The following is a 25,830-nucleotide window of genomic DNA, read 5'->3' as shown; positions in this document are numbered from 1 at the left end:
CTAGAAAGTCTGTTAACACTGGTTATCAATTCTTTGAGTGTCCAAGGCCTAATGATACTATGACCTCCTCCTCTGGTTTTCCCCATTAGAAGTCATGGTCTGGATCTTTAGATCTAGTTTATAATCTATATCTATTTGCATCTATATTTGTCTATATCAAAGTAATTCTATTTACAAAGTCCATTGGTTCAAGTTAGTAGTTGTTGATATTTAATTACAAAAGATATTAAAAAAATGAAGACATTCAAGTATTTTGAGAAGCACAGATAGATTGCATCAGACCTACTGAAACATTGAGAGATACCTGGAAACAGAAAGACTATGGATGCTATTACCATTCAACATGAGTTATATGACATAGGCTAACCTGATGCCATGATACTTACTATTTCAGTCTATTCTTAACCAGGTAGAGTTTCCTTGAGCCTAGGTAAATCTCCTTGCTGAGTAGACATCTAGTATCCTAAACATCTGCTATCCTAATCTGTATCATGATAAACAACATTAAATTCCCTTTAGGCAAAAGTGTGTATGTCTAACATATTCAATACAGTGTTTTGAGTTATTACACTAAAACAATTAAAGTCATATTGAGGAGATTAAACTAAACATTTAGGCTATGTGATTGGAACAAAAGCACCTTAAGGTCTTCACAAATTTTGTGATAGGAAATTCTGCATATGATTTTGGCAATTAAAACGTAGCTTAGAATGAACTAGATCATAGCCTCTTGTACCAATCTTTCTCTTCTTATACCAGTGGCTTCTTCTTGTTTTTTTGTTTTTAAGAGCCCTCTTTTATTCTCATAGTCAAAAAATCGCTAATGGTATCCAATATTTGAAGGAGACTATCACATAAAGTTTTGGTTTTAAAGTATATGCAAGATTTACTGTAGAACTTAAATGTATTTTGAGCTCTGATTTCTACACTCATACTCTAGGTATAACTCAAAGCATGGCCTTCTGTCAGGTATAACAGTTCCTACCTGTAGACTCCTGGTGTCATGGCCTTTTCTCAGGTAGAACAGTTCCTACCTGTAGACTCCTGGTGTCAGCACTCAACACTCAAATTAACCACAGAATGCTACTCAAAGGGGTTCCACATGCAAATTTTTCACTGAAAAAGTTTTTAAATTAATGTAAACACTTATTCTTTTAAAGAAAATAATTTTGCTCGTAGGTGCCATCCAGAAGCTTGAATGGGACAAACTGTGTGTTCTTACAAAGAAACAGATGGCTAAGCGCCTCTGCAGACCTTTAGTGCCTCAAATGGGGACCGTCTCCTGCTGTTCCTGATAGTTATGTCAGGATAGAAATGACCTTCATGTTCCTCCGGGGTACTGTCTAGCTTAGGGTGCTCACACATCGCTGATTCACTCTGTATGATCACCAAGGAGATGTGGTCTGTGCTTTATGCTGGAAAACGCCGCAGGCTGCTAGGATACAGGTCAAGTCCGTGGCTGCACTGTTAAACTGATGCTTCTAAAGCAGGCTCAGTTTGGTATGATAGACTTCTAACTTTTAAAAAACATGAAACTTCCTTTAAAAAAAAACAGAGTTTTTCATTTTCCCTATATCTTAGTAATAATCCTGAGGGTTGCTTCTCTAACGGGCTCTAAGTGAAACTTGTCACAGACGGGCTAAAGAGTGAGTCTGGAACAGACTCCTGATGCTCTTTTTCCAGGAGAACGACACCACATCCACAGGGCTTCAGAAGTGGATGGGATACCATTGGGGTTTCCACTCGCTTGACTGTGTAGAACACCCCACCTTAGACATGAACTGCCTTTCTTCTGACACAATCCAGATACCAACTGAATCCTCAATTTCTATCCTTTTCAATTGAGCCTTGACAACGCCAAGATTGTGAGAACCAGCATTGAGTTGACTCTGGCTTGACTGGCAGCTGAGAGCACGCCACAGTTAATATTTTGAATGAGTACATAATAACTACAATAACAATAATAACAATGGAAGTTCTATACAGTTTACACAGACAGCAGAGATGACACAGAGGAGAAGTACAGGCTTTGATGAGTAGGCTGTTGCTGTTTGCCAGAGAAAAGCTTTTACACAACAGTGTTTGACGGACTACCAACTTCCTCAGTGAATTTCACTACTGCCTTTACGAACACCATAACACTGCCAGCTTGGGAGTATCTGTATAGAAAATGGAATCGGCACTTCTGACTAATTCATGTAACACATGTGAGACTAACATTGCACATTTCGGTAAATATTAGCAAGAACATATGCTGCTCTCTGATTTCCAATGCCATAGCAAAACAGGAGAAAGAAAACCAGGAGAATTATCTTATGGCACATGAAGACAGATAAAGGAGAAAGGAAGGAGGCATTTGAAATGAATCTAGGTAAGATCGCCATTATTTCTATTTTTCATTAAAATATAACTAACCATAGGGGAGTTCATATTTCTGTTTTTTTTTAAATTAACGGATTTTGTTTTAGATATTAAATTTCACATCAAACTGGCATCCAGTAACCCAGGAGATCTCACCTATAAAGGATTGTTTTAAGTTAGGACAGCTGATGGGGATTAAAGGGAAGAAATTATGAAGTAACTATTAAGGGTCAGCAAGATGGTTCAGTGGGTAAAGGCCCTTGCCACCAAGCCCGAGCTTGATTCCTGGGACTCACAAGGTGCTGGAAGGGAGACCCAATACACACATGATTTCCTCTGACCTCTACATGCATGCCTTGCATAAACACACACACATACACAGTAATTAAATGTAGAAAAAAAACTTAAAAGCAACTTTTGTTCTTAAATTTAAAAAGCCTTTACCTTCTCAAACATACTTTATTCTACACACCGAGATCCACACACGAGTTTCCATCAATTGTCCAGCCTGACTGAAGGCAGTAGTACTAGCAGCTAAGGCAATTTCAACCTACAAGTATAAATATGACTGCAAAGGACTCTATAAAGTTTACTCTAATTTAAAAATATGAAACTCTTTTTTAGGCTTTTTAGGTGAAATTGCATTTTTATAAGCATGATTGTGCTACCTTTCCTTTGCTACTATTATTATAAATCTTACATGGCAGAAGAACATATTTATTCCTATATTTCACTCACACATACTTGGAAATTTTAGTGAAGAATTACATCACTGCGTTTTTACATAAACTAATCTAAGTCCTGAAGATGTATCCCTCAGTGAGAACTGTTTGAAAAGCAGACTTTCACTCAGTCATTCTGAAATGGTCCTGAGATTTTATTAGATGACTTCCTGTTTAATCTACCCACCATAAAAGTATCTCTGTTTAACTTCAGACAAATTTACTCTGGTCTTCTTAAACAAAGAGTGAGCCAGTGAAGGGGTTCCACTGGCAAGGCTACGCATTTGAAACTCAGCTTACTGGTCCAGTGCTAGGCCTTCCTAAATTCTAACCCATCTTACTCCCTTTTTATGTCCTCCCCAGATCTTCTGAACTGACAGAAGGCTCTCCTTGTCATTCCGCTGAGAGGTTTGCATAAACGATGAAGGCTCGGGCTCTCTCCGAGGCTGACAAATTCAGCCGCTATTTTCAACTTCGCTTGTCACTTTGTAATTGCAGCAAATGCAACCGAAGGCACTTTTCCTTGAAGGCCATTTGACAGAGGGGATGAAAACACATTTACTCTTTCAAGGCTTGTGTGTTTTCCTGGGAGAGGCCTGCCTCTAAGATTTGCCCTTTCTTCCTTAGAGAGCTATTTGGGAAATATTTCTAGGCAGAGGTACAATGCAGAGCCTTCTGCCTGCATCCTCCTCCTCCTCCTCCTCCTCCTCCTCTGCCTCCTCCTCCTCCTCCTCTGCCTCCTCCTCCTCCTCCTCTGCCTCCTCCTCCTCTGCCTCCTCCTCTTCTGCCTCCTCCTCCTCCTCCTCTGCCTCCTCCTCCTCCTCCTCCTCCTCCTCCTCCTCCTCCTCCTCCTCCTCCTCTCTTTTCCTAACTTCTGAACCCTTCTCTGTTGGGAGCCTTCCTTTCTTCAGGATGAGATGGGGAATCTACAAGTGCCAATGAAAACACTGAGTTCCCTTCCTTCTTGCAAACTGAAAAATTGCTTCACAAATCTTTGCCCTGGTTAAGTTACTACAAATAAAACCAATACCCTGAGTGATTCTTCTTTCAATACCATCCTTTGGTAACTCTTTCTTTTCAAGAAATTCAAATTCAGTAAAATAAGTGGTTGGATTAAACTGGCTTGCACGTTCTGGGGAAGAAGTCCCCTGGAAAACACAAGGAAGTCTTGCTTTGCAGGATTTAACAAATGGGAAAATTGCAAATAACGTTTTGAAGTTGCCAAAAGCTGTTTCAGGCTCTCTAAGTCATCAAACCTTCTGAACCCACGCGAGCATCAAATACCACAATCGCTTTGTGGACCAATTGAGTCCGTCTTACCTATGAAGAGATTCCACTCAGTGTCCAGATCCGCCTGGTTGGCTAGACAGCCCTTCATGACATTGAGACAGTAGTTGTTGCAAGGTCTCACGGTAGGCAAGCCTCGGCAGTATGGGCAGTACAGCATCTTCATGAGAGCCCGGATGCACCCGGGGGTGGGGCTCACCTGTAAGTGTGTAAGATGGGAGAAAAAAAAATCAGAATCAAAGAGAGGAAGGGGAGGGGAAGAAGTCATGCTCTCTTCAGTCATAGGAGACAAAGGCAGAGCCGCTCCACTGAGCCGTTGGCAGTCACAGGCTTGAAGAAGCTGGGAGGAGCGGAGCTGTTTTTAAGTTTTGATACGGAACTGGTAAATTTTTATTAGATACTTGTGCTCTGCAAAGTAATCATTTCCTGAAAGGCTCCTGCCTGCATTCTGCTTTCTTTCTGGCATTCCAATTCAACTTCAAGCATGGACGCTGTTTCATTGCAGCAGAGTGTGAAGTGACAGAACCATGGACAGGCAAACTTGAAGCAGAGATCCATACAGACCAAGTAGTTATTAGGGTTGCATGAGACACCTTTAGCAAAGCCTTCATCTGGTCACTCGGTTCCTTTACTAACAGAGATGGAGGACCCCCGTGCTGTTCCAACTACCATAAACGCTCGGTATCACCTGAGTGATCCAGGCTAGCACAGAAGCCATGGACCTAGTCAGACAGTGTTGTCGGGCATCTGAGGACACAGGACTCTAGAAAAGTCACTGAAAATGGATCCAGCTTGGAATGCAAGCAGGAATTCTTCCAGGAATTCAGAGTCATCACTAACCTACTGACAGGGAAGTACTACTTGTCCAGACCAGGGAATGCAGTGACCCAATCAATCCTTAAGCAGTAAAACTTGGGGACCAACCAAAGAATGTAAGAGCTAGAAGACCGAGGAAGGCAGTAAAACTCTTCATTTGGAAAGACTCAGCCACAGGGGTGGAACTCACAGCAGCAGCCTCGGCACTGGCTCTGCACAAGAAAGGGCCTCTGGATAGTTTTGTCCACGGGAGCAGGGTCTCGGGGGACCCATCCCCCACTCTTGAACTGTTGAATACAGACAGATTAAGTAAGAGAATAATTCATTGTCTTCAGTTGTGCGCCCACCAGTGACCCCACCATGTTCCCGTGGGTAATCCCAATCCAGTGGTTGCAAAGATGGCCATGGCCAAACTAAATCAGATCACAAAAGTAAAAATCAGATGTTGTGTATCTGGGAAGGAGACTGGTGAGTACGAGGGGTGTGGCCATAAGGGTAGGAGGGAGAAAGGAGTAGATGAGGGGATGGGCACATGGGTGCAAGGTATAATCACAACACACACTCATATATGATATAGATTGCATACATATATAATTATCAAAAAAATTAACCAATAAAAAGAAAAGTACATAATGGTATGCGATCATTAACAGAAGAAGAAAGTTATAAGTTGATGTCAAGAGGAAAACATATTTAAGACTGCTAGCTCCTTGGCCAGTCTTGGGGGTAGCGGCAGTTACGTCATTACCTGCAGCATAAATTCACAACAGAAAGCTGTTTCAATGGCTAGATGTAAAATTCTTGTGTAGTTGTTTGGCTGGCTGGTGTTCACACATTTTTGATGTAGTCGAGTATGTAGCTAGCTGCTGACTGGTTTGTAATGGGGACTAGAGATGGGGACCAAAAAATACTCAACTACAAGCCTCCCCTTGTGCAAGGGCTTCTGGATCCTTCCCACTCTGTTCTCCCCTTGTTCACTCCTTTCCTCCTCCTCATGTTTCTCCTGTCTTTTAAATGATTAACTTAACTGAACACCACCCTATACCTGAACAAAACGCTCCATGAGAGCTCTCCCCATGGGTTTCACCCTACCACAGCTCCATTTGCTCCCGATACATCCGCCAAAGACACTTGAAATGCCGTAGAGAACTCTGGGTAAAGGGCCCTCCATCCCTTTCAGTCCAGACGATGCAGCTCTTTACACTAGCTCTATCTGCTCCTCTCCCCTTCCTTTGATGCCCTGTAGCTCCCTGCTCCTGCTGCCATCTCCTTTTGGCCCAAGCAGTCCTGGCAATGGGGCCAGTCACTGTCACATGAGTCAACTCTATGCTCACTTTCTCCTACTGTCCCTCTCTGTCTTTCCCACCTTCCGTCTTCCCCTCCCCAGAGATCTTTTAGTTCTACTGTATGACCAAATCATCTGTTACGGTCTCTAATACTTATTTTACAAATCCATTCAGGATTGGAGGACTACAATTGCCTGATCCATCACAGCGAGTCAAGTTAGGCCCGGAGGATCTCCTCTTCAACAGACCCAGGACTACCCACTCTGACAGTGACCCTCCTCAGCAGAGCATGGCTTTAGTGCCCCTGCCCCACATTTTTAGACCTTCTTAGAGTAAGAAATGATAGTCTCCTGCTGAAAGACTACGCTTCCCAGCTTCCCTTGCAGACTATGGCAGTCATTCCTGCCCTTGCAAGAGGCAGCCTCTAATCTTCTTTTCTAGACATTTTGGCCACCCTCACAGGTAGTTACCAAAGAACCTCCTCACTGTGGATAACTATGGTTCTCCTCAGGTCAGGTCAAGCTGCCCTTTCTCCTGCCTTCCATCTCTACAGCTGCGCTTCAGTAGTCTAACGTGTGTGAGTGAGATTTTCCTACCGCCACATTTCCATAACCTCTGTATTCCTTCCATGATCTTTAGATACTACAGTAGCATCCTGATTGCTTCTTTTTCCTGGCACTATAAGGTTGGCTTGAATAAAACCATCATCACAATCAACTGTAGGAGTCATTGTGTTAACAACCCCAAGTCAAAGAAGTGAAACATCAAAGGTCCAAAAGAACAGCGGAGGAGGCCTTGGTCCTACAAGTGAAAACTTTGACAGCAAAGCAAGAGCAAAGAGATAGAAAACGGAGCAGACGTGAACTCTGGTGGCTTGGTAGAGGACTTGCAGTCATAACATCGTTCCCTGGTAGGTTATTTCATTGAGAAGGACAAATTAGGAGGGATTACTTAAAAAGATTCTCCATGTGAGCAAGGAAGAGCTAGGGAGGCAGAACGAGAGAAGGAAGGGGAAATACTTCCATGTTGCTCTGCCGTGCTGACATGAACTACAAAATCCCTCCTCATTCTCATCCCTAGGGCCTGGCTGACTCTTGTGTCCTTTGCTTGAGGATTTTGTTTGCGAGCCTGACTTTCTTCCAGTCTGCCTTGTTCCTCGGATCCGGATGTCTTTTTCCGGAGACATCCTGCTCCCGCTCAGGCTGACTAAGCTACATCCTCCTTTGACTGTCAGATGTTTTCTTTGTTTCTCAGGGTCACGGTGTACATCCCAGTAAGCATCCTGGATTTGTGTTCACTCAGACAGCCCTGGTCACCTGTCCAGCGCTCTGCACAGCAGGCACGTGCTATTATGCTCCACCGTAGAACTGTGTTGTGACTTTTTTTTCATATTAAATGCTTTTTGAAGCAACCTCTCTATTACCTTTCCCAGTTTCTTAGCCACATTAATATTCCAAGGAGAAAAAAGAACAGGTTGGATTTGTAGGTTATAACATTTAGTTATTGCCTTTTAACTTTACCATCAATGGCTATTGATTGCAATAATTCTAAAGCTTTCGTTCTTTTTTTAAATATGTAATTGTGATAGAGCAAGTACAGTTCCACCTGACATTTTAGAAGGGCCTCCAACTCAGTGTAGCAACGAACAGAGACAACTGAATAGCCTTAATAAGCTAAAAGAACAATGTTGTTCAAGTTAAGTGCGGGTCTCTGAGTACTTTTGGAAATGACATCCTGTTTGGTCAAAGAAAGGGCATTCGAATAATAAAATGACGCAGAGGCGATCAGCAGCCCTTATGTTCAGACCCTGCAGTTGGGGAGCATATGCAACTGCTGCCTGCATTAAAAATAATTTCAAAAAAAAAAAGTGATCAGTTCAAACTGGAGGCTTTTCTGCAAGCCCCTGGAAAGAAAGTTGTCTTCGATGCCGGGTTTGTGAGGATGTAGTTCTATTTTTAATGGGATTATTTTATCGTTGCGCTGTAAGTACTCTTTCAGAATCCTATTCCCTTGGAATAAATACAGAGTGTAGAGAAGTTGATGGGATAGCAAAGTCAGGGATACCCTTTGTTTGTGGATGCCCAGAGCTGCCCCTTACACAGCTGTGAGGAGCACACTGAGGAGCCTGACAGCTTGCATTTCTGTTACTACATCCACAGATCTGTTTACTGTTCATGGCTTCATTTGTGTGTGTGCATTCGCATGTGCATGGGTTTCTGTGCCTTCATCCCATGCGTGGATGTGTGTTCTTAATACCACAAACACATGTAGGAACATTCTCTCGCCACAGACTCTCGGAGCTGTCTCTACCTTTTCTCTGCCTCTGTCACCTGACAGCCGCTAACCTGTTTTCTACTGTGATCTTCTCATTTGCAGAACGTTATGTAAAAAGAATCACACAGCGTGTAAAATTTTGATCTTGGCTTTCCTTTTTCCCCCCACTGAGCAAGATGTCCTTGAAACTGAATCCAAGTTATTACAGGCATTTCTAGTTCATTCCTCTTTATTTACTTTTGAAGACTTTTCTTTTTAAAATGGTTGATTTGTTATTAGCTCGTGTGATGTATGTGTGGCGACCTGCGGACAATCTCATGAGTCTACTCTCTCCTTTCATGTTTATGTGTGTTTCTAGGAGTGACTTGAAGTCGCCAGGCAGTGGTAAGCCATTCTACAGGCCTTGCTGTCCTCTTCTCTGCTGGGAGGCTCTATGAGGTGGGCGTTGTTGGAGTTTCTGTAGCTCTTCTGTGACTGGAGGATGACTCAGCTGTCCTGGATATTAACTATTAAGGAGAAGCTACTGTGAGCATCCATGTGCAGGGTTTTACGTAAGTTTTCATTTCTCTCCGTAATTACTAAAGAGTTGAAAGATGTCAGAAGATGAATTTGTGTCTAGTTTTGTGAGATACTAAGTATTTCTTAAAGTTTCTGTGACAGTTTACACTTCTTTCAGCATGGAAGAGTGCCATTTTCTACATTTTCACCAGTGATTGAATTATCATTTTTAAAAATATTTTAGCCATTTGAATAGGTGTGTTATCTACTTCTAATTTCATTGTGTCATCCCCCTAAATAATGTCCCAGCAGCTGTCTGACCTGAGTAAGGTATAACCACCATTAGGTCCCAAATCATTCACCAGCAGGTTCAGATCAATATGCAAAACAGAAAGGTCAAATACTAGGTAAGCCAGGATATTCCAGCAAAACCAATACCAAACCTCGCGTCTGAGATAGAAAAGATAGCACCTCAGTCCTAGACACGCACAAGTGCTAAAAAATCATTTCCTAAAGAAGAAAATTGTTTTTGTTTGTTTATTTGTTTCCTTTGGCGGGGCAACTTTGGAAGAATCGACTCCCCTTTGAGAAATAAAGCATTGACATTGTTCTTAGTTGATAGCTGACATTCTTATACTTGAAAAAACGTAGCATTTACATTGTAGGTAGTGAAAGTAGCCTGGGAAACACAGTTGTATGAAAAAGTTCGTGGTAGTAATATTTTTATTTTGTGTTGATTTCTAATTTCTCCTTGTATAAGTCCTTTGCAAATATTCATAGTCCTATATTAAGAATTTCAAATATTGCCAGGTGGTGGTGGTGTACGCTTTTAATCCAAGCTCTCGGTGGACAGAGGCAGGTGGATCTCTGTGAGTTTGGGGCCAGCCTGACCTACAGAATGAGTTCCACAGCTGGTTCCATAGCTACTTGAGAATCCTGTCTCTAAAAATCAAAATAATAATAATAATAAATGATAATGAATTTTAAATATTAAGGAGAAAGAAAAAACCATTTTCCCTCCTGTTATCTGCACTCTTGAGATTTTGGCATGAACTCTTTCATACTGGTTTGACCCTATGTGAACTGATTCATCTTGTGTGATGATGGATATAAATTACATTTTCTATTTAACACCATCAGACAGCTAATGAACTGGGGTCCTTACTGGGTGACGGAAAAGCGAACAAAGCAAAACAGGAGTCCTGGCTCTCTGATTCTCACACCTCATGGCTTTACTGATAGAGTTGGGTTCTTTAGAATATTATAAAGAATACAAAAAAGATTATAGCAATGGATAGAAAAATCCTTTATTTATAGCTGGTTATGTCTGTCAAATGTCACAGCAATAATTCTTGGGTTTTATGAATGAGATTTGAAGTATATAAAATACTCTCAACGCTGCAATAGAAATTTTAGGTTCTTAACATATACACAATTTCTGTTGCTGCACCAATACTCATGCATTGAAGCTCATATCAACAATTCCTGTAGCAGCTTGTATAAAGTAAGACTTCTGCTTAAAATATGAAACAAGGAGGAAAGCCTGTGAAAGACATAAACCAGAATGCACACAGAGTGAGCGCACACACACGGACGCGCCTGGTGGATGCAAAATGACACAACCAGCATAAACAAACACATCTGTCTTTTGCTTCCATGGACAAACAAGCTAACGAAAGTGAACCATTTAACTAAAAAGAATCTGTTTTTGAGTAGGAGCTGGTGCCATTTACGCTCTTTCTGCTGCACAATCCTACAAAATGATGAGACGTGTCTACTCATGATCTTGATATATATTAATTAATATGTATAGAGACACTAACATTTCCTCTCAAGCCTTTAAATATGATCGACTTACCTTCAGGCTAGTTTTCATGTTAACTAATTTTAATTATAATTTTTCAACATTCAATAACCTGTGAGTACGCTTTATAGTAAATCCAGGGGAATTTTAATTTGCATAGACATTAAGGGAACACAGTGAAAGGGGGGTTGATGAAGTGTTCTGGGCTCAGAACTGGGAAATGGGGATTGACAGGGAGACTCCTGAAGAAGCCGTGCAGCGGATGCCTTCAGGCAAGAACGGGTTGCTAGAAGCATCACAGAAATGCAGGCTAAAAGGGTGACAAATGGGTCTCTTTGCTGAACGAATTATTAGAGGGGGGGAGGGAGGAAGCGAGGGAGAGAGAGAACTTTTTAGATCTCTGGAATGTAATAATAATTCAAAAGCTTACAGAAAGGTGTTTAATGGAGAAAGAGATGGGTGTTTGATGGAGAAAGAGATGGCCTCATCTAAAATAAAGCAGGCACTGCCAAACCCCAAGTCTTTAGGAATTTAAAAGCCTGAAATCACACAAAATATCTTCTCTGACCATAGTGGAACTGAAGCTGGGGATCAACCACAGGAAGCAGACTGGGAAAGGGACAGGGGTGGAACAGTGTGTTCAAACACAACAGTGGGGAACAAGGAGATGGCCCAGAAATTAGAAACTACTTAGATGAATGGAAATCAACATGCAATGTGCCCAGACATACAGCCACAACTGCCTAGGTGCCAAGAGAAGAAAGATCTCAAATCAATATCCCTACTCTATATGTTAAAGCAACAAGAAAGAGAAAAGAAAGCGAAACACAAAGCTTGCAGAGCAAACAGGATAATAGAGACTATTAACAACGTAATTAAAGGAGCAAACAGGAATGACAGGCTTTTTACAGACAAACCAAGTAGACAGGCCTTTGGTCCAACTGTAACAAACAAACATGAGAAGGAATGAGTGACGAATATCAAAAATGAAAGCAAGAGTATGATGATCAGGGTGGTAGAAATAAAAGAAGAAATTCGGGTCTGGGGTGTGGCTCAGCAGAGAACACCTACTTAATATAGACGTGATGTAGGCACAGTTCCTAGTCCAGGCACTGGGCTCTATGCTTAGCGGTGGATAATGATGAAACCGTCCACAGTTGGATCTATAGAAGGAGGAACAGAAGTCCCTATATTGTACATCTTCCTGGAACTTCCAAATAAGATGTGAGCACAAAGATGAGGACAGATATGACATCACACTTGATCACTGTCTGCACATTCAATGAGATAATCCTCCAGAGAGACAGAAAGGGGTCCAGACAGAAATGGTGATGGGAAGATTGAGGCAGGGATGGGCAACAATGGAGTTAAAGCCAGAATTCCTAGAAACTCATCAACCCCATACCATTATAGATGCCTATCAAAAAAGGACAGGCCAGAGCTTCTTTTCCTGTGAATGTGGGAACTTGGAAACTAGAACATTACTGAAGGAATGTAAGAAGTACAGGGACCTTGGAACCAAGGAGTAAACATGCAATTCTGCACATTTATGCCTAGTTTCACTGCCAAGAATGGTAACATACCACCCCAGAAGGTGTCCATGAATGTAGCAGGAGCATTTTCTAATAGCCCCAAACCAAAAACAATCAAAAACATGTATCAACTGATTGATTAATGAATAGAAACTCAAATGCCCATATGTAGATACTAAAAAATTACATTTTAAAATATGCAGCATTATGGATGAAATTTGAAACATTATGTTGATTTACTGAAGATAGTCATAGAGGAGCATATATTACTTGAAGGCTAAAGCCTTCATAAAATGTCAGCCACAACTGATGTAAGTCCTGTAATTCCAAATTTGAGAAGCTAAGCAAGGAGAAGAAAACAAGTTCAAGGCCTGTTTGGGTGACAGAGCAAGGTCATTGTCAACCTAGTGGGACCTTGTCTGTTATAATTATGCTGTTCTGCCCTGTCACCTGGGTACCCTGTCCCTTTAAGAGTCACCCACGCACTCCCAATCTCCTCCTTCCCACCAAGGCAAGATGGTCTCTATTCTCCCTCTCTCTCTCTGACCCCTCTTCTTCTGAACAGGCAACTTCTGCCTCCCTCCTCCCCCCTCCTCTTCCCTCTCTCTCTCCCTGTCCCCACTCCCCCACCCATACCCTCCCATACCCTCCCAATACCCAATAAATAAACTCTCCATACTCAAACTCTCTCAGCATCCGGCTGTCTCCCACCTGCTGCTGTCTCCCACCATCCAGGGGACCTGCCAGGGTCACTCCCGTGCAGTCATAACACTGTCTCAAAACAGTAACAGTTAAAAAAGGTTAGGGACATAGCTTAGTGGTAGGAAGCTTGCCCAAAATGAGTAAGAAGCAGTGCTTAATTCAAGGGGGTGAAGAAGAGAAAGGAAAACAAACAAACAAACAAAAACCCTACAGAGAGGGTTAATCCATGCAGACAATGGGAAGCATAGCATGGCTTGGGGCTGGAGAGTGATTGCTAGTACGTAAAAATTGTCTTTCCAGGGATGAAAATGTTCCAATTTAGTTTGCAGAAACAGTCATGTCAGTCAACATGGCAAATATATTAAAAACTCTTGACATCTTCCCTTGAAGTGGATGAACGTTATGGCATGTAAGCTGTGCCAATCAATGTGTTTAGAAAGGGAATAAAATATACATCTACAACAAATGCATTCCTGCTGCCATATTTGTGGGTGGCAAAGGATTCAGCAGTGGGCATTTCACGGTGTGGTAGGTGCTAACCATAAGGAAGGTCCAGCTACACAACACACAGCACACAATAAGAAAGAGGTTCAGAGCCAGTATCACTATTCTATCATCAGTCAGAGACCACGTTTAGACATGTGATTACCCACAAATATTTTAAAATATCATTAACTTTAAACTATGTGATAGCATAATCAAATATATATGCATGATCTGAGTGATGCAATTACAGCAGGTGACCATATGAGATTTTCATGCATCATTTATTTCAGACGAATCTCCCTCCTCGTCTTACTGCACACTCCCCCCTCCCTGTTGTACCATATTGTTGTCTCAGAAAGCCACCTATCATTTCAAATTGCAACTATGGTTCTGCATGTTTGTGAGGGCTTGTGTGGGCTGTGTGTATGCATATGCCTCTGTAAGCCAGAGATTGTTGTATGGTGTCCACCTCAATCTACCTTTTTTCTTTCTTTTTTGAAATATTTAATTATTTTTTTTATGTATACAGTGTCCTGACTGCATGTACGCCTGCACTCCAGAAGATGGTGCCAGATCTCATTACAGATGGTTGTGAGCCACAATGCTGGAAATTGAACTCAGGACCTCTGGAAGAACAGCCAGTGCTCTTAACCACTGAGCCATCTCTCCAACCTTGCCTCATTCAGTCAACTCCATGTGCACTTAAGTCATTGTACCTCACCGAACCTGAGATTCAGGTATACTGACCAGCCAGTGGGCTCTGGGATCTCTCTGCCCCTCCTTCCATCACGCGGCCATTACAGATCCCCTCTGCTAAGCTGAGCCTGGCTTTTTACACCAGCACTGGGGGATCTGACCTGAGGCAGGTCCCCATGTTAACTCAGCAAGCATTTTATCAACTGAGTCATCTCCCCAGTCATAACGGTTGTTTGGCAGCGAAAAATTTGTGAGCACCCAGGCAAGCGCAGGGACCTTGAGTTCAGTTTGAATATGGATGAACATGCATTAGCTCCAAAACTATCTCCTCTTCATCTTGTACAATGGAGAGAGAACAAGGAGGAGACAGGAAAGGTTTATGAATTGCAAATCAGAGCTTGAAGGAAACATGTACCTTGTGAATACATCCTATGAATAATGTTTATGGTACCATTGTGATAAAAAAAAATTCAGCCTAATTCAAAAAAATTAATGTACTTATTAACTAGGATCCTCCCCTGAAAAGCTTTAGGTGTAGGAAGCATTTCAAGTCACGAAATGATGACTGAACTTTCTGGATTTGAGAGGAAAGCATTGGGCCAATCCACTTGCATACCCAGTTGCCATGACTTCAGAAGTTCTAAGGCTAAATAGGAACAGTATGAACACTGTGGAACACTTTAAAATGAAATCATGACTCAGGAAATGGGTTCCTAAAACTTCTGTGTCGGTCTTTGCTCTTTCTGTGCTGTTGTTATGAGGATTAGGCCACAGAGTTTTTGCTAGTGAGATCCAGGTTCTGAATCTAATTTCATTTCTTAGGGTATAAATAAAATTTCTGCAGAATTTAGTAAATGTTTGTTATTGATCACTTGATAGACTGGAATATTTCCAAGTATCACTTAAATAAATTATTACACAGTTACACACACACACACACACACACACGAATGAATATTTTCACCCATTATGAAGAAACATCTCTTTCTGTTAGCTAAGTACGTGTTTCAGGTGGCCCTCTAATGTCTAATTCTTACCCAATAGAATACAATGTTATTTGAATTCTACCTTATTGTATTATAATGAGCTCTTGGTGATAGCACGTTTTATTTGGGCAGTCAGCTTGGCATTTGAACTTTGCTCAGTTGTAAATTTTTAAAGTGCAGGCACAGAATATAAAGCAGGATGTCTAAGTGCCTCCAGGGAATTGCTGTCTTCCTCAGTTAGAAATCAGAGTTTAAATATTACTTCATTTAGAAGAAACATTTTAGCAGTGACTTTCAATATGAGTAATTGAAGCGAAAATCCACTCTGGAAAGAGCTATGAATTTGCAGCCTCTGTATAGTAATACAAACATTCATATCTGCTTTGCAATGCACACAGCCTGAATTCAAAATAAGGAGGTGTAGCATTTTCAAGAATGCAAAACCAAATCCATCACCCGGGGAACATGTGCAGCTTCAAATGCTTAGTGTAAGTAGCTGGCATATGGCAAGAGGTGAATAATACTGAAACACGTCTGCTACGTGTAGAAACACAGACAGATACCATATTGCAGTGTTTGGGGAGTTTCTGAAGTACAGTGCTTAGACATGAGGTCTGTGTTAGTGCTATTTATTCATCTGTCTAACTTTTGTTGGTGTGTCTATCTTTTGCTATCATCTATCATCTATCTATCTGTCTGTCTGTCTATCTATCTATCTATCTATCAATCATCTATATATATCATCTATCTATCTATGATCTATCTATTTCTCTATCATCTATGATCTATCTATCATTTATCAATCATCTATTATCTATCTATCTATCTATCTATCTATCTATCTATCTACCTATCATCTATCATCTATCTATCTATCTATCTATCTATCTATCTATCTATCTATCTATCATCTATCTATTTTCTCTCTATCTACCTATCATCTATCTATCATCTATCTATCTATCTATCTATCTATCTATCTATCTATCATCTATCTATCTATCTATCTATCTATCTATCTATCTATCATCTATCTACCTATCTATCTATCATCTATCTATCTATCTATCTATCTATCTATCTATCTATCATCTATCTATCTATCATCTATCTACCTATCTATCATCTATCTATCTATCTATCTATCTATCTATCTATCTATCATCTATCTATTTTCTCTCTATCTACCTATCATCTATTGTTGTAGGGAGTCTCTTGTTGGTTTCTGGCTTCTCAGTCCTGAAATAATCACATAGAAACTGTTATTTAAATCATTGTTTGGCCTATTAGCTCTAGATTCTTATTGGCTAACTCTTACATATTAATTTAACCCATCTCCATTAATCTGTGCATCACCATGAGGTTGTGGTCTACCAGCAAAGTTTCAGCATGTCTGTCTCCGACAGCAGCTCCATGCTTCCCTCTGACTCTGCCTTTCTTTCTCCCATCATTGTTTAGTTTTCCCCACCTCTGTTCCCCTATACCTCTGCTATAGGCCCAATCAGCTCCTTTATTAACCAACGGCATTCTCAGCATACAGAGGGGAATCCCACATCAATTTACCTGTCTATCTGTGTGTCTGGTCATCTGTCTGTCTGTCTTCTATTTACCTACCTACCTATTATCTATCTACCTATCATCTATCTAGCTACCTACCTATTATCAAAACTATCTACCTTCTATCTATCTATCTATCTATCTATCTATCTATCTATCGTCTATCTATCTACCTACCTACCTACTTACCATCATCCACCCATCCACCCATCCATCTATATCTCCCGCTGGCTATCCATTTCCAATAGTGTATCTTCCTGCCAGTAGTGTTGACACTATCTATCTCATGAATCATACAATTTCTAGCCCACATACAGAGCCCTATCAGTGATTCTAATCTGCTTTGAGCTCCTCATGAGCATCCCATTGACACATAAGAATTTATCAACATGAATTTTTTCTGAGAAAGCCTGTAGCAAACAGAACAAAATAATATAAACACCACATTAAGAGAGTTGCAAAAGACGAGTTTCGCCCTGCTCTAACCAGATAGCTGACAATGAAGTCATGGAGTACAGCTAGGAGTAAAGAGAGAGACTATTGTTTGAGCTTTCCATGGCCATGGGGAAATATGTGAAAGAAATCTTATAGGTAGAACCATGAGGATCACTTCAGAAGAAAGTCCTTGGGCTAACAACTCCAGAAAAACAGGTAGAAACTGGAATGAGCTGGAAATGGACTAGCAAGAACGTGAGGCATTTATCTAGCATCCTCAGACGTCTAAAGTCTTTGTCATTTGAAATACACATCCCAGGACGGCAGGAGAGAAAGTCTGTGGGTTGTCTGTCACTTTTTATAACTTTCAATATACTCAAGACTTCTGGGTGATGGAAGGGTGAGGATCCTAGAAACAGCAAAAATACTCAACAGGAATTTAAAGGGAGAATTTGTAGAGGGACTACAAAAGTCACGAATTGAGTTTCTTTCTGTCGATGCAGAAAAAAAAAAAGATCGATCCTTTTTCCCCAAATAATGCAGCGTCATTTGAATAATTCTCCAGTCTTTCAAGGGTTTGGCTGTGACAGATGAAAATACTTTCGTTTCAAAGTGACTATCCACTTGAAATAGAACAGAAAAGCTACTTTAATTTAAACTAGTGGCTTTGTGATAACCGAGAGGGGCTCAGTTTTGGCCCATGTCCCCAGCATTCCTGCACTTTCTGCTTTCCTCCCCTCTAAGGAAGCTCTGGGGATTCCATGGCTCAGACACCCATGTGTGTCCTTTACTAAAAAGGAAGAGATTCTGAAGAAGTCAAGTATGCGTGCACACTCTGACAGCAAGCTGCCAAATAAACTCCATGCAATCTTTTATGGTATTGGCTCAGATATTTTAGAAAACTCTGGATGCAATGTAGGTGTTGAAGGTTTGATTCTATTATCCACCTCGGGTCTAGCTACTGACCCCTGCTAAAAAGATAGCCCCCATGATACCTTCCTCCTATGAAAAATTCTGTTAGAGTTGTTATTTCATTTCACAGGTCTGGCTTTAGGAACACCATCCATCATTAATTCCTGTATTTAAAAAGAATTATATAAAACCACTCATTAAGTCTCAGGTCAAAGCTTAAATGAAAATATTGAGCACAATTTTACTGAAGTACAAAGATACTTCCCTTGTTATCCTAGGTCCTGTGTGTAACAAAAATGGATGATTATTAATGGGAGAATTTGTTGGGTGTGAACACCGATAGTTTACATGCTATTAAAAGCCCTCAGCACATGTCTTTAGCTTGTTACATATCTACATACCTAAGATTATCTATCATTGTGCTCATGTATTTACACCCATTGATAGGCAAACATGTTGCACATTTTAAAGTATGCCTTTTAGGACGATAGACTGAACTTCTGAAATGTGGATTAAGAAAGGCATTCAGTGAAAAAAAAATATTTTAGAAATATTTTCCAAACTTGTTGAAAAATACTTAAATGCAGGTAAAACTGTGGTTCTACAGAATCTTTTGGTCCCTGTTTTCATTACCCTTGGTCACCGGGTGTTAATCTCTGTCTGAAGGAGATTATTGCATGCACTTGGAAAGAACAATTAAATCAATCTTTTCAGGTCTTTCCTTCATTAAGTTTTAAGATTGCCTTCCTAGATTTTCCCGGCACTCAGATTTGAAACTTTTTTTCTCTCTCCCAGATTCTTCCAAGGAAATCATATTAATATAATGTGTTTGGATAACAAAAAAATACATTTTCTCTTAAAATAAATATAGATATGTTGACTTGCAATTTAAGCTTGTTTTTTTGTATACTTTGAGGATGTATTTTAAATGATTCAAATACCGTATACTTACTAAGTTTCAAGGGAAAATGAATCAAGATGACAATAATTTATAGAGCTTTGTTACAAAATTATCTCTTAAAGTATTATATAGCAATTCCAATATCAATGTTAGCCAAGCTTGTACTGTTGTTATTAACAGCTATGTTATGGGTGCTGGACCACGGCATGTATATTCACATAGATGGATGCTGGATAAATAATATTTTCTTCTTCGTCATCTTTCATTAAACACACATGATGATTCTCTGATGGGCCTCCCGAGTTCCCAGCTCCATCCTCTGGTTAGCATCCAGCTTCTAGAAATGCAGATCTGGTCCCTGTTCTGCCTTGGCTCATGTGCTGCAAGACCTTCCCCAGGAGTGTGTGAACAGAGACAGACTGGGTGACTTTATTTCCACCTCTTCAAATCTCTATATGAATTCTTTCCTACAATAGATCCAAGACTGAACCTACTGCCAATATCATCTCCTTCTCTGTCAACTTTGCACAAGTCACATGAAGACCTTCTTCCCAGCCTGCTAAATGCAATACGATGTGTGATGACAAAATACAGACCCCTAAGGCCTAGAAACAGTGATGAGATGCTGAGAGCAACTCAAGTCTCGTTATGTCCTTAAGAAGGATTTACAACAAAATTTTATTTTGAAATTTAAATTATATAATCACTCATTTACATGGCTTGTATTCATTTAGTAACCATAGTAATTATAATAACTCAACTCAATACTATAGATATCCACATGTATGAAGAAGTGATATAATATTTTGTTTGAACTGTCAGCACCTACAATGTGGCATGAAAAGCTCCATTTTTAACTCTTTCGACTTATGAAAAACATTTTAGATCATGTTACAAGAACCACAAACTCAAATAAATTTTATAAATTATTTTAGGGATGATACAAATAAAAAATGCGAAGACATTTGATGCTGGATCTATACCTCTCTTTTTGTTCCAGGTTGTGCCTTGAAGGGGCTTCTCATTATTTTCTGTAACATCAGAGAGGTTAGAGTCACTTAGGGCTTCCAGGGTGTTGTATGTGAATGCATTTGCAACGTGAAAGTGAAGTCTTTGGAGAATACAATTCTTGTTATAATGGGGAAGGTGAAATGGAATCAGAATACAGAATGCTGTGACATTGCTTCAGAAGTAGAAAACACAGTACTTTGGAATGTATGTGAGATGAAAACTAATAAGGACTCTGTTGAAGGTAGGTGGTTGATTTCCTTCCTTCCTTCTTCCTTCCTTCCTTCCTTCCTTCCTTCCCTCCCTCCCTCCCTTCTACCTCTCTCATTCCCTCATTCTTCCATCCTCTCTTCTCCCTTTCACTCCCTCTATCCCTCCCTTTATTTTTTTTTCCCTTAAGCAGTATTACCAGGAAGACCAGGTTGGCCTTAACCTCCTTCTCCATCTCTTCTTCCATATTAAGACCATAGGAGTGCTGTGGGACAATAGTCTTTTACCCTATAAAGATTTGTTACTTGTATTTTAATAAAATACCGATTGGCCAGTACCCAGGCAGGAAGTATAGGTGGGGCAATGAGAACAGGAGAATTCTGGGAAGAGGAAAAGTCAGTCTGCAGTTGATACAGAGGAAGCAAGATGAGAATGCCTCATTGACAAAAGGTACTAAGCCTTGTGGCTAACACAGACAAGTACTATGGGTTAATGTAAATTATAAGAGTTATAAGAAGCCTGAGTTAATAGGCCAACCAGGTTATAATTAATGTAAACCTATGTGTGTTTCTTTGGGACTGAATGACTGTGGGACTGGGCGGGACAGAAACTGCTGTCAATATAGGAGTCTTTAAAATATGGTATTTCCAAAACATTTTCCTTACAAATGTTAGATGCACACATATGCTTTTAAATATAAAATAACTTACACATAAATTATTGGCAACATTTATACAAGAGAGGTCTATGAGGAGAAAGAAATTTGCATCTCCAAATAACGGCACTCCAGCTCCTCAGACAGGTCTCAAAGTGGTAGGGTATCAATGAAAATTATTTTACTATGTATGAAAATAATCTTTATTTTACTATGTATGAAAATAATCTTTAGGAAGGGTCTGAAGTGAGAAAGAGATGTCTAGATCCCATAGTGAGAGGAGGGGCAGAAGGGAAGAAGACAGAATTCCGCCATGAGCCAGGCTCACTGCTCAGGGCTGTATGCCCAGGGACTCCTGTTACTGCCTGGCCCCAGGATGGAATAAAAAGCCTCTCGATAACTGTCTTTTAGCAAATCAAAGAATGACGGGTTGATATTTTGGTTTCAGAGTCATGGAAAGCAAGGATGACAGGAACTTCAAGAATGGTCTGGTCACACATGCGAAGCACTAGGCATGATCTGCAGCAAGAAAGGGGGTGCATTAGATCTAGGACATAGGGGATCACTTGGAAATTTTTCAGTTATAATATTTGAAAAAAACCAATTTTGAAAAGTTAAGTGAAATGCAGACTAAATAAGAATCAAGATTCAAGGAAACTTTTACTTATTTAGACATGATAATGAAAATTACTTATGTGAACAAAAATAGTAGGTATTTTCTGTTATAGACCTAAATGAAAAGAGTCATTTATTCTTAATAAAGAATTTGGGGTTTTCAAACCATGTACGGTTTCATTTAAAACTTAAAACTACTCATCGGGTTACCCATCTCACGTTTGGGCACTGAGGTGAGAAAGGCCACCTGCCTCGTCCAGAGTCATGCCAGTGGTGGACTTGGAAGACCACACTAAGATGGGGTGCCCACTGCACTCCGATATCAGTGCCAAGGGAATGCTTAAAAAAAAAAAACACCAAGAGAACCGTGAGCATTTTTGTTTTTGAAAAATGCAGCTATGATATGGATCAGCCTAATAGGGATTCGTGCTTAACATGCCAGATTCGTCTGTGTAAAAATGTTAAAACTGAGAGAAGCGTTGCTATCTGTCATGTTCATTTACTGTAGCTATTAACTAGAGCCAATAAACATGTGGGTGGTTAGCATCTCTGCACCCTCAGGAAAGGGGGAGTTTCAGTATCATTTGCATTTTGAAATTGAAGTACTTTGCACAAGTCTTGCTTTTAAAGCAGGGAGTATTGGAGGTTATTGGGGAGAAAACCAATGGATCTAGTTTAGACACTTAGCAATAACTCTTGCCCCTGGAAATGACGTGCTTTTGGAGGGTGTGCAGTTTTCCTCGGAAAATGACAGCACAAGAGGCAGATAAGCCAGGTAGATGGGATGGGGAAAAAAACATAACAAACCAGTTTCATCTTTAACGTTTCATATTTGTAGTTGAGTATGCTGAGTGTCAGTAAAGAATCCAGACAGATCTAAGAAAGTACCGAGGTGAGGGGCTTTGGAGGGGGAAACCGAGTGTTATGAATTATGCGACTTGTTTGTGTCACCTGCCCTGATATTTTCCCTCTGGTTGATGTTCTCTTGTCCCACTTTTGACCTTGCTAAACGCGAAGTGCTCCTTGTATCTTTCTAAAAATATTGTGCATTGGTATTGAGGATGTTATGTATGAATGTGTATGTTATGTAGGTCGACTCTCCTGCGTTGGAACACACACAGCAAGAGTTATATGGCAGGAATCTTCCCTTATGACTCCTCATGTTCTTCCCATAGTTGTTATTGCTATTCAGAGAAAGCGTCTCCCACTGAACAAGAAGCTCACTGAGATGGCGAAACTGGCCAGCAAATCCCAGGGAGCCAATTGTCTCCACCTTCCCTCCCACAGTGCTTGAGTTACAGGTGTGTGATAACACATCTGGCTTTCACAAAAGTTTTGGGGATCTTAAGTCAGGCTCTCATTTATGCACCATTACACACAGAGCCTCCTCAAGGGGCTACGATTACACTTTTTAAAGCAGAGAGATGTAACTATTGGAATAAATGATTAGTCTGACTAAGGACACTAGGAGGCAAAAGAAATACAGCTTTCAATCAGATCGGTTGGTCAGTGGTAGCGCAAGCCAGATGCTGGTAGTGCACTCCTTTAATCCCAACACTCAGAAGGCAGAGGCAGGTGGATCTCTGTGAGTTCAAGGCCAGCCTGGTCTATAAAACAAGTTCTAGGGCAACCAAGGCTACAGAGAGAACCCTTATGTTGAAAAATCATAAAAAATAATCAGTGAGATCTAGACATTTCACACATTTTCAGATTACTGCAAAATGCCCTGCAAGGGTCACCACTGGGTGCCTGAAATGGTCTTCCTAACTTATTGTGCCAGTAGTGGGTAACACACTAATACATAAGCAAACTCAAACTTAGCTCTGCAAATTAGTTTTCCGCAAACAAGTGAAGAACATTTGTGGCTAGGTACGTCTTAAAAAAAAAATCATTTCATCTCAGAATCCCAAAGTTATCTCCAAATATCTCTGCATCCTATTTCATTTTGGCCTGCTAATTGGGATCCTGGGTTGGAGTTCAAATGTGTCTGATGGCCGTTCACATTTTAAGGGCTGTAGGTGACCATGGAGCGAGTCACATCTGAAGACTGAGTTTGACCCATCTGGCTCTCTCGTGTCAGAGTTAGAAGTTAAGTCACACATTAAAGGCTTTCATTTAAAATATGAATTCGGGTCTTTTGGGGAAAAATCCCAGTAGTAGGAAGTGAAAGAATTCATTTTTGGATATGCATTTCAAATAACATAGTCTTTTGATTATCACAAGGCTTTCTTTTTTTTTTTTAAATTAATGTGAAAAAGAATTAGGTTCAATTGAAAGTATTTACATATGCCAATATGACCCGAGGGCTGTTGATGTGACAGCCCACCGCTTGCATAGTCAGGCATATGATGAGGCAGAAAAGCTGCACTTATGTGGTGCCAGGGAGGCTCATCACGTCACGTAGACGCGTTACGTGTTACTTAGTCTCTCAGTCCATGATAGTACCTCTAATCCCTCATTGTTTTGATTACCTAAACATGAGATGAAAATAAGGAAAAATTGTATAAATAGATTTCTTTTGCCATTCTCCATACTAACATATGTCAAATTTGGTTTTAGCATAAATAAAAAAAATCTCTTCAAAGCAGCATTTATTCCAGACGATAAAACAACATGGAGAGAAACCGAGTTGACGCCACTGAGGAGCCAATAAGGAGTGTGACTTTGCTAACACTAAGTTACAGAGAAAAAATGATCCTTGGTCTTCTTTTATTTATTATGCTTAATAAACAAGACAATTTGTCAGTCTTGATCATAAACTATTAGCAGTGAAGTATATTCATTTGACGGAATACCAATCCAATCAGCAGAATAAATCTCGGTTCTCAGAGCAGGACAGAATGGAAATTTGACGTTCCTCCAAATAAGACCGCCAGAGAAATGCCGGCTGTGATTGTGTTGAAGCTTCCTGGCCTGTAGTCATCACACAGAAGAGTGACCGCAATGTCTGTCATCATCAGAACACTTGCACCAGACTCTGAGTTCACGCTCACAGAGGGGACTCGGCATCTCATTTCCATTCACCTTGAGCACCATGGCAGTGCAATTGAACAGCAGCAATCTGCTAACAGCCCGCACACCTCACCGGCATGCAGACACCAAGTTCCCACTTAGTGCCTAAAGGAGAGGGTCACTAGGTCTCACTGATGTAACTGCACAGGAGAACGGCTGAAAAGATGGCTTTGTCTTCTCGCTTTTCTTATCCGAGAGACACAGCCCGGGTAGCTCAACCTTCCCTCTAATTACCAGCTGTGAAGCTTCTCTTTGTGACCTTGACAACTTCTCCACTCCGCTAGCTCTATTGACGGAAGTTATCATGTCCCAGCCTTGCAAGTCATTTTTGGAGTGGATTGACCATGCGCAAACTCTTAAAGTTCTTCAACTTTACACAAACACTTCAGCAGCTGAGTTTCTGCTTAAATACACCTTTGACACACACCCTCCTTGGCAGCTTCCAATTACACTTTATTGACTGAAGTTGCCAATGTTGGAGACAGCACACACTGCTCTCCTAGCTGGGGCTTGCTATTGACCACATTTGCTAACACTGGAGAAGGAACATGCGGCTTTGTTACCTGTGGCTTCAGATTGTTCTAATTCACAGCTAGGTAGGAACTGTTCACTTTTGTCAATTTTCGTCACCTTCAAGATGACTGTATTGACGTTGATTCCATTTAAGTGTCTCACCAGAAACAATAGAGGATCCTAAGACGTGTCCATTGCAAGCGATTTTTCATTAGCACGTTGCAAAAGCCATTTTGGATAAATTGAAGTACTTAATAATTGGCTTCCACCCTTTTCAAGCCTCAGTAGGACATGTTTCACTTCAATTGGTAGAACTTAGGTTCAAACTCTATAAAGCCTTTTTGAAATCTATATGCCCATAGAGGGCTCTCTCTAAAGACAATGGTTCTTTCTTGATATTTTAAGATGAGATATGCCTTTATGTAGTTCAAAACACAGAAGGGTTTATTTACCCTTTGTATATAGATTTTATATGCAGATGGAAACATAAAACACATCATAAGAGACAAGAGAATTCAGGATTCTATTTACTTTGAAATTCTATCTTACGTCCCAACTCATT

At 40.5% G+C, this 25,830-nt stretch overlaps 1 protein-coding gene across 2 annotated transcripts in view; it reads right to left on the bottom strand.

Annotated features, from left to right (window-relative positions):
* Positions 1 to 25,830, bottom strand: part of Gpc6 (glypican 6) — a 994,531-nt gene that overhangs the window by 319,859 nt on the left and 648,842 nt on the right. For both annotated transcript variants that reach the window (XM_041677692.1, XM_041677699.1), the window contains exon 4: positions 4,404 to 4,569. In XM_041677692.1, coding sequence (XP_041533626.1) covers positions 4,404 to 4,569 — 166 coding nt within the window. The remainder of the gene's footprint in view (positions 1 to 4,403; positions 4,570 to 25,830) is intronic.

The sequence above is a fragment of the Microtus oregoni genome, unplaced genomic scaffold (genome assembly GCF_018167655.1).
Source record: "Microtus oregoni isolate MIOR12 unplaced genomic scaffold, Mior012 000001F_ref0000356, whole genome shotgun sequence".
NCBI lineage: Eukaryota > Metazoa > Chordata > Mammalia > Rodentia > Cricetidae > Microtus > Microtus oregoni.
Note: the sequence above shows the minus strand (reverse complement) of the source record. Positions and strands in the feature narration are given on the sequence as shown.